This window comes from Phallusia mammillata, chromosome 8 (genome assembly GCF_965637545.1).
Source record: "Phallusia mammillata chromosome 8, kaPhaMamm4.hap1.1, whole genome shotgun sequence".
Classification (NCBI taxonomy): Eukaryota; Metazoa; Chordata; class Ascidiacea; order Phlebobranchia; family Ascidiidae; genus Phallusia; species Phallusia mammillata.
This window is the reverse complement of record NC_137259.1, coordinates 16,869,323-16,884,609: the sequence shown is the minus strand read 5'-3', so window position 1 is coordinate 16,884,609 and position 15,287 is coordinate 16,869,323. Positions and strand designations below refer to the sequence as shown.

Genomic DNA, 15,287 nt, shown 5'->3' with positions numbered 1-15,287 from the left:
AAAGATGCGATTCTATTGCGTTTAACTTAAATGCATTTCTTGTAACTCCGACATCAAACAATTTAAACGTCGGGGTCACCAATAACGGGGATAATGTTTTAGTACGGAAACTGCAGTTAAAGTGAACAGCAAATTGCTATGATACACGAATAAACACACAACGTTCATGCAATAAAACACAAACAATTAGAAACTTCTTACTGATTAAATAGGGCATTTCCTAACCTGGTGTCCATAGGCTTGTGCTCCGTGATAAACATACAAAAGTCGTTCTGCACCGTTTTCCACTTTGCTCCATTCAACAGTGGGTCGCGTTGCTGATGATGTTTCGTGGGGACAATGCAGCTCCAGTCTGCCACCTACCGACGAACGGACAGGGCCTCGTTGTGGTTCAGGAAGCTGGTCGTCTAGGTTAATAAAAAAACGTTTTAATAACGGTTTTGGTGTAAGTTTTGTTGTCATTTCAAAATTTCCTTAGGACTTGGTTGTGGCTATCCTCTCGAAAATAACCTAAATAAAGACTAGACTGAATTGAGGTATAAATTAGCAATCATAGGTTGGGTTTGTTAGCTGAAGAATTCATCGAAATGGTGGGTTGTTGCATTTTGGTTTTACTTTTATCCTTGGTGGGCAGACAAATGCCTAGGTAACTTTAATTAAGTGACGGTGCCACTAAGGATCTTTGCTCAAAGAAACACAACTGACCGAGATGGGGATAGAACTCACAACCTTGTGAGCGCAAGGCAGTTTCGCTAACCACTGGACTACCTTGGCACAAAGTGATAAATCAGCTAAAGGTAAATATATTTGATTGACTATAGTTTTGGACATGTATAGCCTCAAGTCGATTTTACCTGTTGGAACGCAGGAGATTTGTCGAGAAAGCTGACACGTGCACTCATCCACCGAGACTCCATCTGCTGCCGGCCTTTGCCAAGTCTCATCCACTGTACGCTGGTACCCGTCCACTTCACAAACTTGATAGACAAAACGAAATGCTTATCAAGTGGGACAAACATCAATTGCAAATTGTAGCTTCATTTCAACCCCGAATCAGTGCTCGTTTACAATTATTGTTTATGCAGAGTGAACTCAATTATGAAGCTAACAGTCTATGATAAGTTAAGCCACTAGTAATAATTTTCATGAAACTTTTTGTCAATAAAAACGTCTTTTTTCCTGGTATCAAAATGAAAATTTGTGGAAAGTATTGGCGCAGCTAGTGGGGGGCAAAGAGGCCACCACTCAAAAAGAATTAATTATAATAATTAAAAAAGCACATTTTGTTCGTATAACTGTTTTAACACAACTTGCATTAAATTAACCCCTCCCCCTCTAGAACCAAAATGTTGTTATGGCTAGACCACCGCTTTAAGAGTCAAAAATAGGTAGGCCTATAAGCTATTTTATCAATCTTTTACGAGACTCAAGTGGATATAAACGGGTGTAACTAACGTGGCCCCTCATATCACTGATGATGACATTAGCATTTGCCGACATGAGCACAAGGTTTAAACAATAAAGCATGTCGCTTTTTATGTCTATTTGGGCCTTTGTTCTCATCATTAAACTTATGAATACGTCCGTAGATAGCGTTCCAAAAAATTAGCAAAAATCACAATATCCTGCTAGTTTTACCGTTATTTTTCCCCCCGATTTGAATATAAAACCAGTAAAATGTTTGCGATCCAATCAAAAATAGTTGGTGACTTACTTATTGGTTCACAGCGCCACCGACCGCCTCCAACTTTCCTAGAGCATGTGCAGTTTTGCATGTAACCTCTAGGATGTCTCTTGAAAAACTTCTCGTCAGCTGCTCGCCATATTCCTTCTACCTCACAAACCTCGTTCACTGCAAACACAATCACATGTGATAGTTTACCACTGAAAAGACATGTAAACTGATCGATTTAATTCTAATTTATCAGTACATTCTATTTGAATAAGGTTTTTTTACCGTTCTTAGGTGAAATTTATTCAGACGACTTCGGTTTATTGCAAAATTCGAAAAATAACATAAAAAAGCTTGGGTAAATAGGTTATGCGATTAACCGAATTTAGTAAGCACAAACTATGTACCAAGCTTTTATGCAATTTACCAAAATATGCGATTAACCAGAAGATTTACGATTCCAACACAATTAAACAAATTATGCGATTAACCAGAAGATTTACGAATCCAATGCAAATAAACGAATTATGCGACTAAACAGACAATATTCGGCTAAATGCAACTAACGAATTGTGTCTGGTCAAATTTCAAAATTTGACCAGACAAAATATATATGATCAAAATACATATATTTCATCATGCAAAACAAACAAAAAAGACGCATAACATAGTTTTTGTTTGGTGCACAACCAAAGACTTTATCTCAAGTGTTCGTTTAGTCATGTTTGACCAAATTAACTGAACCAAAAACACCAACCGACCTGTTGTAATTGTATCTGATGCCGCAGGACTCACTGTTAACCCAGACACAGCCACAACACGGAAAATGTATGTACGACCACCTTCCAAACTACCAGCGTAAAATATTGGATGGGTAACGAGTGTGCGGTACGGACGGTCTCCTTGCCGGGAAAGCGCGGGTGTTATGGAAATGCTAAAAAGTAATGGGATATTATTGTGAAATGTCTACAAAATACTGCGACTTTAATTGTTAGGACTTTTAATGTTAAAATATTGCTGTTATATCTGGTGGTGGAGTTTAGTTTGTTTCAACAAACTGGTTTTGGGTTAATTTATCTGCAGACAATGCACAGTGTTTTAATATAAAAGGTCTCATCACTGCAGCTGGTGACAAGACTGGCCATATGGGCTACAGCTTTCAAATCAATTATTAGATCTTTGCATGCATATGTTCCTCAGTTGCTTAAACACCAGGCCTATTGGAAGGCGTTATATCGAATCAGCTGGTCACCAAACATTCCAATATGGCAAGGCACAGGCTGGAAAAATCTAATCAGCGGTGGGATTCGAACCCACGACAGGAGCCTTTTCAGGACTCGCTCTCTAGCAACTGAGCTACATGGGCTCAGCGGTGAAACCGTCATAAGTGAAATCACAAGCACCGCTGCCTGCCTCGTACAATTTGTATTGAAATCTGTTTTTTTATTGTCTTACTTGTAATAATTGACGTCAGGTCCTTCTCCTGGTTCCCATCTCGCTGTGAATGACGACCTCGTCACGTCAGTAAGCTGTAAATTGGTGGGGGCGTCAAGTTGAGATGATGACGCTGGTCTGGATGGAGTTGTTACAGTGACAGGACTGTATACACCCCTAACATTGTTACTGCAAGCACAAAAAAACAATTTCTTGTTGTTGTCTACAACAGTTTGAATATTTGTCAGTTTGATATTTAATCAGGAAATGAAAATAGATTAATATTTTTTGATCAAAAACCGATTGAAAATATAAAAAAGGTTTTTAACATTTTAATCGGTATTTCAATCACTTTAAGTGAGAAAGCATGGGTCACAAAAATAAAGCTTCGTTAATAGTTTTATTTTAAATTCAATAGTAGTATTGACAAGCAGCACTGCCAATGTATCAAAATGTACCAAAAAAGGCTTTCTGAAAAAGAGATAAAAAGTACATGCAGGTACTAAAGGCCCACCTATGAACTATATCCTATAACTTAAAAATAATATATAGAACGAACAGGACCGTTATAAGTAAGCATAAATTTTGAAATCGGGTGACCCCAAAACTTTATATTTTACCCTTGTGGGCATTTATTAGAGATAACTTTTGGTTCACTGATTCTGAAAAAAATAACTGTTATTTTTCGTCTTTAACTGAACAAAATCCTATAAAATGCATATTTTCTTACGTGATAGGGGTTATGTGAAAATCATATGTGGTCCCAGGTGTTAGATAACTTTGAACAATTCTTGGGTTGTTCGATGCTCCAATCGTGTATTTTTGCCACGCACTTCCTGGAGAAGAAACGTCCCTGCATGAAATAAATAGGTCAAATATATTTCCAGGAAAAACAAGTTTAATTTGATCAGTGCAGCTGGTGACGAGAGATCAGCCGCATGAGCTAAAGTAACTCCTTACGCACTCAAGTTTGTTGGGAGCAACAATCATGCCATACATATGTATTGGTTCGACGCTTTTATATAAATTTAGTACCTTTTTGTATGTCAGTAATCTTTAAAATTCGTTTAAACCATTTACCTGTACGAAATCTCATAATGTGTGACATGTTGTGTTGGTGATGGCCACGATAAAACAACGGAAGATTCAGTCACATCTCCACGTTGAACAGGACCTGATAGTTCAGCTGGTGTCGGTTCCGTTGTTGCATCTGTCCGTGCAATCTGCAATACAGAAAAAAAGTCGTTAATGTCAATATATATATATATATATTGTCCTTGAGTTACAGGATTTTTGGTTTGAAAGAAAAGGCTGAGCAAGATTTAAGTTTTTACTAATTGATTACTTTAAGACAAAGACTTTGGAACAAAACTGTCAGAGAGTTTATTTATAATACGTTGTGTTGCAAACGTTTAAAATTATGGTTTCATTGAGAACTCGGATTTCATGAAACTGTAAAAATATTCAAGGTAAGAATTTACAGAAAATGTGTTTTTTTAAGATTGTAATAAGGAAATGGTAAAAATTCAACTTTTTGCCGCACGGTTTAAAACAGACGAATCTAGTTAACTGCATTATCCGATTAATTGCATGAATAGGGTTTTGTTTATGCGATTAACCGGATTCGTTTAAACAATGACATCTATCATGTTAGCTTGATTTTTAATAGCTATAAGACATTCAAACCCTATACATTTTCCTCTTTTCAAGTAAGTGATTCTTACTTAAAAAACGAAACCTTAGGCATTTTTCAAGCTTTCAACTACCGCTAACTTTGCATCCCTAAATTACTCTTATTTTTTGCACTTTGAAACTATAACTGAAAGGTTTGATTGGACTTAGATCAAGAGCTCTGACCAAAAAACTACCATCATTCAATCTAACTTTGTATCATTCAATCACTTTTATTTTCTGCACTTTTGTCGACTCCTTAGTACAGTTTTCTTAAACTAAAAACTTCGATTGAAATATGTTAAGAGCCTTTACAAAAACACTTGCACATTTTTTACCTCAACTTGATTTCCATCTACTATTGCGTACAGTGTGACACGGTATACGGTTCCAGGTGTAAGATCTTCTATAGTAAATGAGGTTGTTCCCGGAGCCAGAGTCACATTACTTATTTCCCGTGTAGTTGAGTCTTCGTATACGACGTGCCAACCTATCAACGACATACAGATGTTACAAAGTTGTATTTATCTACAAACAGGCTAAGCGTGTTTAGGAATCTGAGTCTTTGTGTTGAATCAGTTATACAGTAAACCTGGTGTAAACCGGATTCGGTAAATTTGAACCTTTTCCTAATTCAAAACTAAAGGTACATATGATTTGTTATGTGGTAAGGCTTTAACTAATGGACATCGGTCAAACCATATCTTTGCCTCATCCGGACAATTTTAGGGGATCCAAATAGACCTGGATTAACCGAGGTTTTCTACAATTCCTTTTCCGTGATCATACCCATTAAGCTTTTGTATCAATTCATTGAAACAAAGTGATTGTAGCAATCAACAACAAATTCAGAAGTAAAACTGACAGTCCTTTTACGTATTTAGTGAGCTCTATGTAAGTTATGCGACAAATACTTTAAATGACACAAAAACTCTATTTTTTCACAAAAATGACAGAAAGAGCCTTTGTTTTGATATTTATCTCAAACCACCTGCGTTGGAGCTTCGCACCCCTAGGGAGTACCGTTCCCCATTTTTGCAATGTTTATCCAAAATCAACACCCCCCCCCAACCAAAAAAAACAAAAAAACAAATTGTAAGTGATAAATTTACCAAAAAAGCAAAACTTTCACGTACCTGTGACTTGAACATCAGGCAAAGGTGCAGGATACCAGTTCAAAATAATAGCGTGGTCCTGTACACGTGGTGTCGCTAGAGGTTGGGCTGCTGATGGTGTTGTTTGTCCTGATGAACCGGGAATCGTACGAACTGTGAAAAAAAACGAGAAAGTCAACTGCATGTTGTACAAATATTTCAACAGAACCACGTTTTACTGCAATTATTAAGTCTGAAATGTTATAATTTGCTTAACAATATGTCGTGTTATGCTGTAATTTGGCCTTAATGTTTGAAGATAAAGACCATTAATTTAAGCTATATAAGTTTGAAGGCGTGATACCAAATCAAGCCGGCAAGATATAGGCCAGAAAAATCCAGTCTGTGGTGGGATTCGAACCCACGACAGAAGCTTATCCGGGATTCGCAATCTACGAACTGAGCTACACAGGCTCAGTGGAGAAACCGCCGAAAGTCGAATCACAAGCACCGTTGCCTGCCTCTTACGCTGCACATTTATATACAGTTATCCTAAGCCCTTATCGTCGAACTGTTGTATTAAACCTACCTGGGAATCGGGGAAGGGTGAAAGTCTTTTGGGCCGGAATTGAGTCTTTTCCGTTTGTGACGGCATACAGCCTAGCTGCGTACGTCTCACCAGGAGTGAAACGACGGTAGATCGTGTGACTTTCACGGTTAGGTGACATCCGAACTTGAGCTACTGCGTTTGACCCTTGCTAAAAAGGATACAAGATTTTAAATGCACCTGTACTGAAATACCGTGAGCTGAAAATACAGTGAAGCGTAGGACTAACAAAATAAAACTCTTTTTTAAAGTACATTTGTTGCAGAATTCTAACTACAGACACATTGTCTTTGTTGTCAATGTAACTACAGTAGATCTCGATTAATCCGGGACCGTTTGGACAAAAAAATTTACCACATCATAAATCATTTGTTTTGGCCAAATTAGGCAAAGACCAGGAATAACCGAATCAGGCTTAACCGAAGGTTACTGTACACATATTTAACTAACAAACACCACTTTTTTTATACAACGGCAGTGGTCTATTTTAGTTTTTTTCTTCATATAACCAACTATTACTGTATTAAATCCAGAAATCTTAATAACCGACGAAATTAGCAATTTTTAAGTTTGAGGTTTAGTTAAACGCAGAATTTTACCTGTTGAAACTCCAACCTCAGCTGATCAATTTGAGCTCGCGGATTGGTCCATTTAAAAGTCACCTGACCAATGCGCGGGACGTAGGTCAAGTACAAGTTCGAGGGTGATGAACTCTGCAAGTAAAAGTATTGTTAACATACCCATATACTCCAGCAAACTGTAATAGCATTGTTTGCCAAACTGTTTAATTTAAGCAAAATTGGTATTTTTGATTGTAAAAAGTGTGCAGTAAAAGAAACAAAACAATCAGTAAATAAGAACTCCATCAAAAAAAGTGTGGTTTGGTTTCTGGTAGAGCACTTAACCAAGACCTAAAACGCCTTGTGTGAAAAAAATCTGTTTAAATAAGCAACTGCTGTACCTCAAATCCCTGAGGGAAAACATGTATATGTGAAACGATTGTGTATGACAAGTTAAAGGTTTTGTGCACTTGGTATTTGAAACATGTCTGCTAACATTTCATCGAATCGAGTTATGCATGATTTTGTCCATTTATAGCAACTCGCAAGCATTGTCTTTAGATACAGTTGAAAGTTGGTTTTGTCTTAACTTGGAATGTGTTTCCGAGTGTTGTATGTACAATGTGTATGTTTACTTTTCTATTTGAATAAGGAAATAACATATCTTTAAAACGTGAAGAGCATATATACTGGAAACCAGCTGTTAATGCTGCTGGGTTTATTTTCAATACAAACTAGGCTTAACATCCAAAAGTTTGATAAATATCAGTTTTACAGCAAGGCAACGTCGCATAAATCCCTAAACGAGCAACTCAGTCAAGAAATTGGTACTTTTCATATCAAATTGGTCCCCTGCTAAATTTAATGGTTGTTATTTTATTTATGCTTGAATGAGTTTCATGCACTTGGAGTTTACTTTGAATGAGTTTATATGTCAACTATTGTATGTGTGTTCTTCAATTATGTTTAATAACCATCTAAACATGATTCTATTTGAATAAGGCAATAACGTAAGTCAACAATTACCAAGGAAACGTCGGTTCTTTGTGATGTAGTAGTCACTCCTGGATAAGAAACTTCGCATTCGAATGTTCCCGTATCGCCATATTGCATGTTCTCTATTTGCAAAGTGTTTGCGTTGGGCATTGATATCCTTGAAGCGTAAAACCCAGCTGTTGGTGCCTAAAATAGCGTGAAAAGCATGAATGTAATTAAGCAGCTGCTGACGGTCTGTGGTCTTTACTAACAGTAGGTGAAAGGTGCTTTAACGAATAGGAAATAGGTGAACGTTTAAACTCAAATATGTCCTGAAAATTGTACAAGAAATATATTGATGCAATATGTAAAAAACTTAGACTAATTTGCTCTTTTGCACATAAATACCTAAGTTTATCTCAAAAGTATCTAAAAAATAACCCGAGAGATTCTAATTTGGTTTAAATCAGGGGAGTGCAACCTTTGTCACTGTGGGGTCAAATACAACTAGCATTATCAGATTGCGGGTCGTACCTTTAAATAAAACAAATGTGGTTTTACTTTGTTGCTTACCAAATATGCCTAACAAAAAAAAATCTGATTTGATCCTACCAGCCGGAATGTAGCACCGGGGCATTAGTCTGTTCATAATTATACAATAATTGGACAAGCATTTTGGCTTGAAATATATTTGTTTAAAACAGAATTTGGATAAGTGACATAAAATAAAGTGGTGCTAACATTTTGATCTAAAATATATTTCTTTCTAACTTAATTTCCAGGAATTGCATGAATGCTTAAATGCTTATCCTTATGAATGCTTATCCTTATGAATGCCTAAATGCGTATCCCAATGAATGCGTGAATGCCTATCCTTAGCATTCATGTAATTTCTAGGAAATCGTGTATCACTAAATAGTGGTAAAAACACTTGTGGGCCACAAAATAGTCATCGCGAACAAACAGTTGAGAACCACTAACCTACAATAAACAGTCACTGTAGAAAATACAATCTTGTGGCAAAGTCCTTCATCAAAAAGGTTTTTAAGTTGTAACTTACCGGGCCGCCAGTGTTTGTGGCTGTATCGTACGTGTAGATGTGTTGCCTGGTGTTTCCGTGCAGCTTGTACCACTTGATAGTTGGAGGGGTTGATCTTTCGGTAGGATTGTACCGGCACTGTAAATTCGCAGTCTCGCCGAGTGCGTTGTAAACTGCGTCTGATGCTCTTTCTCCTAGAATTTTAAAACAAGAACCATGTATCTTAATTTGAATCTCGGACACGTCAAATATTCAAATATTTAACATCTACGTTTTGGGTAGACTGGACCTGTAGCCAGTGGTGAGATTCAATTTTTTTGTCAGTGGGTTCTATCGCAAAAGTCATATTTTTCAGCCGGTTCTGTTACAAATTTCGTGAGAACCGGTTGAATCCCACCACTGCCTGTAGCCTAAACTATACACGGATGTTGCTCTTCCAGCAGTTTTTATTATAACTAATCGACGTTTTGAAGAAATCGACATTCTTGTATGGGACGTCGAAAGCCTAAAGGTCCCAAAGAACGATTTAAAAAAAACAAAACACCGTATGTATTACCACCACTTAGGACACAACAGTAAAGCATATGTAGAGAAAAAAGTCAGACTGTCTTTAATGTAATAGCGCATTTCAATATTTTTTCAAAACAAGTTCTATATCATATTGCCCATTCAATGGTAAGCGGAAGCAAGGAAACTTCATGGAAAGCTGTTAATTCATACACAACGTTATAAATCAAGGTCTGAATAGTAGTATGCAAACAAAGTTGCTTAAATCCCAGGAACACCGTTAACCGTTCTTTGACTGCTTTTGTCACTTAAATGCAAATCAGTTTGTTCAAATTTCAGAAGTCCTTCATTTCAACTTCAACACCTTTAAGATACAGCGATTAATTTGATAAGAAGGCAGAACGTTTGACGCCCCAGCCTTGTGATTACACTGTTATAAGTGCTTAAGACAAATTAAATTAAAAATGATTTAACCAACTTGCAAAGACACAGCTAGCTCGACAGTATAGTCTCCTAGCAACGAATTCAAGCCTTGCTGCGCCACTTATATTTATAAAACAGGCAAAAAAACATCTTCTTCCTGGCACCAGCCACAATAAATGTAAATTAACAATAGCGTTAAACTGTCAAACTATATACAAAGCCAACATGTCTTAACCCCTTTAGGATTATCCTTAGGTGACATAATTTCAAATCATCCTACAAAGCAACCTAGACAATAAAATTACATAATGTTACCCACCCATACAGAAGCCATATCTCTGATCAATGTCATAGTTGGCAGTAGTAGCGCACCACTTTAAGCCGTTCTCATCAGTCTGGCAAGTATGGTGTTGAACTCCACCGATACTGAACGGGAAATGGCACCTTGCACCGTTTGAGTTGCCTCCTTGGGTGAACACGTAACCGTAATATTGGTTCAGTTCTGCAAAGAAATTGAATAAGAAATGTACACAATTTCAAGTGTATGTAATTTGATCTATAATTGTATGCCAGGTCTATTGAAGGCGTTTAAACAAAATCAAGTCGGAAAACTTAGTCAAACTTTTTTGTTTGCAACTTACCTTCAATTGTGGAAATACAATCTGCTACCACTTGTGGAGAAACCCCACTCCTGCTGGTGACGCAAAAGGGTTTTCGTCGGGGATTTCCCTGAGCTGTGCAGGTCGAGTATAGTTGACCCCCCAGGTCGAAGGGAAACATGCATTCCTCCCCAGAAGCAGTCGGAACTGAAAAAAATATCCAAAAATGATAAACTTCATCAGAGTTTCATATGCTTAAACACACAAATGTTTTCAAAGACAAATGACGAGTTTTATTATTATTGACACTGCGGTTGAGAATTTACGATCCTATGCAATAAAACGGATTATGCGATTACCCGGTATGCCAACTGGATTCGACTATATTGAAAGTTTTAAAAAGTATTTAAACATATTTTACAGCTAATTGGTTCTGCAGAAAAAAAGCAATTTCAAATCAACAAAAAAGCAAATAATATTCAATACAAAAAATTATTCCATAATAAAGACCCTTTTTGATTTGTGTAAAGAAAAACAAAACAAGCTTTAACAATTGCAAACCTTGCAGTATTTAAGCATTTACCTGAACAAGTTGCGGTAACTCCGTGGCAAGTGCAGAGGGAGTAGAATCCACCAGCTTGGCGAATTGCAAAGTATTCGTTTTCTTGGAAAAGATCTTGTTGGCATTTTGTATCAGCTTCCCCAGCCACTGCGTTGTAACCTAAATGCAGGTTGGTGCTTCGGCTCTGTGAAAAAGTAAATGTTGAAGTGAAGTTGGGTTTATTTCGCTTGCTACACACATAGCGACATAATTGCACTAAAGCAATCATCAAGAGTCAAGACAGAAATAGCTGCGCAACGTTAAAACGTTATGGGGCCCAAAATAGTGGAGGACGCAATTGGTGGATCATGATTAAACGCAGCTACACTGTATTATAAAGGGTTGTGGCGGGAGCTCCCCAGAGAGGGAGTTTGGCGCAATATGTGTAAAACACGACTGGGGAAGCGTTGGTGGAACCAGTCGAGTGGGGCCTAGAAACTAACCAGAAAACTAAAGTTGTTTTCGTAACTAAACAGATTTGTGCAAAGTGTGTTTAATCATCATTCACATTATGTTGTTGTATAAATCTCTTTTATGGCTCCCGCAAAAAATAAAAAATCACTTAGACCAGCGCTCTTTAACATGAATGTAAGGTGAACCTAATGGTCTGTCACAAGGGTACATTCGGTTAGTCTAAAATTGTAACTGGTTCACCTATGTGTGAGCAATTTGTAGTGTGTGCATGATGGCCCACCATTGCTAAACAATTCCGTTCTCTTAGAACAGTGGTTCTCAAACTTTTTTGACCGCGACCCAAATCTGAGTTTTATGAACATCTCACGACCCAAGTCTCAAACATCAAAAAATGTACTTTTTTGATATGCATGAAATAGAAAAAGACACAGACAACCAGTTGTAGTACACAGTACTATGAAACAATTTATTACAAACAAATGATTTATTTTTCTAATTGGATTGACAAAACTGAAATTTTTCCTCCATAATATCTTCAATGCACGGCTCTATTTTTCATTCGGGAGACCACTTGATATTTTATATTTAGTGAAAGGTCTGTGATTCGACTGTTCGATAACGAGACTGACTGCAATTTCAAGGTCACGTCGTCGCCGCTTAGGAATCTGGCCATGTCAAAATGGCTGCACGCTTAACACATTGTATGTTTGCAGCACCATGATCATTGATAAAAGTGAATCCTAATTTTAACAAAATGTTTCCCTTTTACGAATACTTACTCATCCTTAAACGCTAACTGTTACATCTCCACGTTCAGTTTGGCATGATCAACTTGTCCTATTATTTCCCCTGCTATAACGTAACAATCGCCATGTGCGTTACAGTAAAATTGAAAGGCTATTGTTGGCATGTTGCAATGATTGGTTCATTTTACTGTACAGCGTGGTCGAGTGAGGTGACTTTATTACTGCATAGGGTAAATTCGTTTGTGTTTAATTAATGCCGCAAGGGTTCGTTCCTTTGGGCCGAATTGAATCACCATAGCGCGACCCTTATTTTGACCCTGCGCAGCCCATGTTTGGGTCGCGACCAATACTTTGAGAACCACTGTCTTAGAAAATATCAATTTAAATTTGCGTTATGTTCTGCTCATGTCGTTTCATAAACAGTATGCCTGGTAGTAAAAGCTTATTTATTTTTATTTGATGTACGCGTACAAAAATGACGCTTAATTCACAAGGGTATATGGGATTGCCGCATTGGTTACAAAGGGCTCATGAGAGGAAATATGCCGAAGAGCACTGTTTACACCAGGGGTGGGCAACCTTTGTTACTGTGGGGCCAAAAACAAAAGCCAAAATTAGCTCGCGGGCCGCACCTGTGTATAACACAAGGTGATTTTACTTTGTTGCTTACCAAATATGCTTAACTAGAAGTAAAATTCGCATTTGATTCTAGCCACATATTGCCAGGTCGCAAAAAATAGCATCGGCGCATTAATCTGCTCAAAAATATATTATAGTTGGACTCGTTTGTCAGTACATTTCAAATTCAAGCGCCTCCGCGGGCCGCATAACCTTGAATCAAGGGCCACATGTGGGTTGCCCACCCCTGGTTTAGACAATGGTGTAACATAATGACCCGTTTGGACCCCAAAAAAATTGTCCACATTAGACAATGATCCGGATTAACCGTTGTCACATTGAAAATCATTTAAATCTCGAGTCAATCCGGTTTATCGAGGTTTACTGTATTTAAGTAACTTTGTGCAAACTAAATCAACTTTTTGTATTCTTACCGTAGATGTTATATGACCAGACTTGCATGATAAATGAGCTGACGCATTGCAGTGACAATCCATTAAAACACCGTCCACTCGCATTTTCCATCGAGTGTTCAGCGCAAAATGTCTATTCTGGTATTCGCATCGGTCTGGAAAAAAGAAACAAGTACATTTTTACTGATTTTGGTGACTAATATGCACACGCACAACTATAACAACTTAAAAAATAAATGCTATGCCAATGTCAGAATAATGATATAAACTATATATATATCTATATCCCCGGTTCTATAGAACCGGTGCGAACCGGCCGAATCCCACCACTGATTGTGTTGTATTTACAACGTAACAAAGTAGTGATGGAAGCAATCCTTAATAGGTAGTGTTTGTATTATTGTTAAGATCGGTGGGAGGGCACCGCCTGAATTGCAAGTCTGTTAAATCATTTTGCATTTTATTTTTTCGGCTTGAGAAATTGGTGACTTCTATTTAGTTTGCTTTATTTAGTTTTATTTATCATTGAATCAATGCCGCCTAATTTTCTTGTTCAAAGAAGTACAAGTGGTTGAGGCAGGATTAGAACCCATAACCTCGTGCACGCAAGGCGGTTTGACTAACCGATCAGCCATCGCAACAATGTAAAAATTCAACCGACCACCAAAAATGTAAGACGGTTATTGCAACCTCTTGAAATACGTAACATGTTACACAACTGCATTTTTAGGCAGACACGTTGCATTGGTTGGCCCTTATCCATGACATGGCAAACAAAAAGAATCCATCTACTTTATACCAGAAAAAAAACACTAAACAGACCTGCAGCAGTCAAACGATGAGAAGTCTCGTAAGCGCTTCCGTGGCTGGTAGAAGCCGAACCACGATGAGTGTAAAGAGGAGAGTGGCAATAAAGACGAGTGCTTCTTGTTTCCGGGATATAAGAACAGTTGCACTTGTAACCGTCTTCACGGGTGAAGTGGTATCCCACCGGGTAGAACCGGTTCAGCTTGTCTCGACAACGAGCGTTTACGCTATCTGTAAAGAAAACACGGCTGAAATGGGTTTCGAAATAAAACTAGCGTAAAATTGATTTTCAAACTGTTTACTGTCAAATGCCACGTATATTTAACAGAAAAAAAAGTTGTCAAGGCTTTTTGAGTCGGATTCGAGCTTAAAATGAGAACAAAATGAGATTCATTTGGGCCTGACTTTACACTCCGCCAACGTTGTGTTGTAAATTGACGTTGAGTAATCTAACTTTATGGTCTGAATTCGTGCTTTCTTAAAAGAAAAACTTAGGATCTAGATTTGGGGCTCGGAGTTGTAAACCGGCCTGAAATTCAAGCCCGAACCCCGCCCGAACCTGAAAACTTACGCGATGTCATGGGCATAGCTTGAACTACAGTAAGCGCACAAAGCGCCCCAAGTAGAGCCTTCATGGTTGACGTCCTGTGCAGCTGAGAATCCTGCACGCTTTGCTGGAACTTTGACGGTGGATGAAACCCACGAGGGCCTGGTTTCCTCAGACCGGCGTCGGTAAGTCACTTGCTTCGATCTTGCAGCACACAGTTGCAAAATCTCCAGTTACTGGGCTAGCCCTATTGATGTGTTATTAGCCCTACTGTAGTAAATCAAAAGTAGATAAATTGTTGTTTTTTAAGTCAATTTTTATTGTAAGTTAAACAGAGTTTGGTTAATTCCTCGAAAATAAAAATGTTTAAGCAAAAGATTTTTTTCATTAAAAACGTAATTTTTATGGTTAGAGTTAGGTTAATGCCTCAATAAATAAAATAAAAAAGATTGAGCAAACGATTTTTTCCTTAACAAACTTAAAATTATATAAGTTATTAATGGTGATCTTTTTGTTAATGGAAACCTGGTAAACATTTCAAAAGAAATAAAACGCTGTGA

At 37.6% G+C, this 15,287-nt stretch overlaps 1 protein-coding gene across 1 annotated transcript in view; it reads right to left on the bottom strand.

Annotated features, from left to right (window-relative positions):
- Positions 1-14,993, bottom strand: part of LOC145203898 (tenascin-X-like) — a 53,831-nt gene extending 38,838 nt beyond the window's left edge. Inside the window, exons 1-19 of the mRNA XM_080076263.1 lie at positions 14,752-14,993; positions 14,196-14,411; positions 13,395-13,528; positions 11,165-11,327; positions 10,624-10,788; positions 10,302-10,484; positions 9,074-9,246; positions 8,065-8,220; positions 7,078-7,191; positions 6,461-6,629; positions 5,914-6,045; positions 5,116-5,267; positions 4,187-4,329; positions 3,837-3,959; positions 3,128-3,295; positions 2,434-2,606; positions 1,715-1,852; positions 855-977; positions 226-407 (exon numbers count right to left, since the gene is read on the bottom strand). Of these exons, the coding sequence (XP_079932389.1) occupies positions 226-407; positions 855-977; positions 1,715-1,852; positions 2,434-2,606; positions 3,128-3,295; positions 3,837-3,959; positions 4,187-4,329; positions 5,116-5,267; positions 5,914-6,045; positions 6,461-6,629; positions 7,078-7,191; positions 8,065-8,220; positions 9,074-9,246; positions 10,302-10,484; positions 10,624-10,788; positions 11,165-11,327; positions 13,395-13,528; positions 14,196-14,411; positions 14,752-14,815 (2,871 nt within the window). The 5' untranslated portion in view covers positions 14,816-14,993. The remainder of the gene's footprint in view (positions 1-225; positions 408-854; positions 978-1,714; positions 1,853-2,433; positions 2,607-3,127; positions 3,296-3,836; positions 3,960-4,186; positions 4,330-5,115; positions 5,268-5,913; positions 6,046-6,460; positions 6,630-7,077; positions 7,192-8,064; positions 8,221-9,073; positions 9,247-10,301; positions 10,485-10,623; positions 10,789-11,164; positions 11,328-13,394; positions 13,529-14,195; positions 14,412-14,751) is intronic.
- Between the last annotated feature and the right edge of the window lie 294 nt (positions 14,994-15,287).